Below are 563 nucleotides of genomic sequence, written 5' to 3'. Positions count from 1 at the left end.
CCCCCCCCCCAGGCGGCCTCAGCAGCAGGCACAGACAGGTGGTCTCCCTCCCTTACCGTCCACCAGCTCGTCCAGGCTGGTCAGCTTGCGACTGCCGTCGACGGTGTAGATGGCGCGAACTCCCTGGGGCAGGTTGACGTTGTCCGACAGGGACCTGGTGAGCTCGATGAGGAGGGCGTCGAAGGAGCGGAAGCGGTCGCTGGAGATGGGGTAGACCAAGCCCTTGAAGTACTTGTCCCCGTTGCGGTAGAAGCGCGCCTTCTTCGCCTTCTTCTCCGAGCTGAGGGCCTGCAGGGTGCGCGTCCGGTAGAAGCTGCAGTGGGCGCTGTGCGCGGGGCTGGGGATGAGCCCGTTGCCCTTGGGCCCCGAGCTGCTGCTGCAAGTGGAGCTGCCCCCACCCCGGCGGGCGCCCGAGCGCTGCCAGTGCTGCCTTTTGTCCCTCTCCTCGAAATGCTCCAGCTCGATGCTCCGCCGCCGGCTGGCCATCGAGAAGCCGCGTCGCCTGCCCGGCCGGCCGGCCCTCGCCAAGCGCCTCGCCGCCCCAGCCGCCTCGCCAGCCGCCG

General features: G+C 69.8%; 1 protein-coding gene across 1 annotated transcript; it reads right to left on the bottom strand.

Moving 5' to 3' along the window:
- Positions 1 to 56: 56 nt before the first annotated feature.
- Positions 57 to 502, bottom strand: LOC107125438 (serine/threonine-protein kinase DCLK2-like; the record flags this gene model as incomplete). Its single annotated transcript, XM_015428860.1, has 1 exon — positions 57 to 502. A coding segment is annotated over exon 1 (430 nt), but the record flags the coding sequence as incomplete, so codon positions are not given.
- Between the last annotated feature and the right edge of the window lie 61 nt (positions 503 to 563).

The sequence above is a fragment of the Gekko japonicus genome, unplaced genomic scaffold, assembly GCF_001447785.1.
Source record: "Gekko japonicus isolate JY-2015 unplaced genomic scaffold, Gekko_japonicus_V1.1 scaffold77488, whole genome shotgun sequence".
NCBI lineage: Eukaryota > Metazoa > Chordata > Lepidosauria > Squamata > Gekkonidae > Gekko > Gekko japonicus.
The sequence above is the reverse complement of the archived record's forward strand: the minus strand, read 5'-3'. Positions and strand labels throughout refer to the sequence as shown.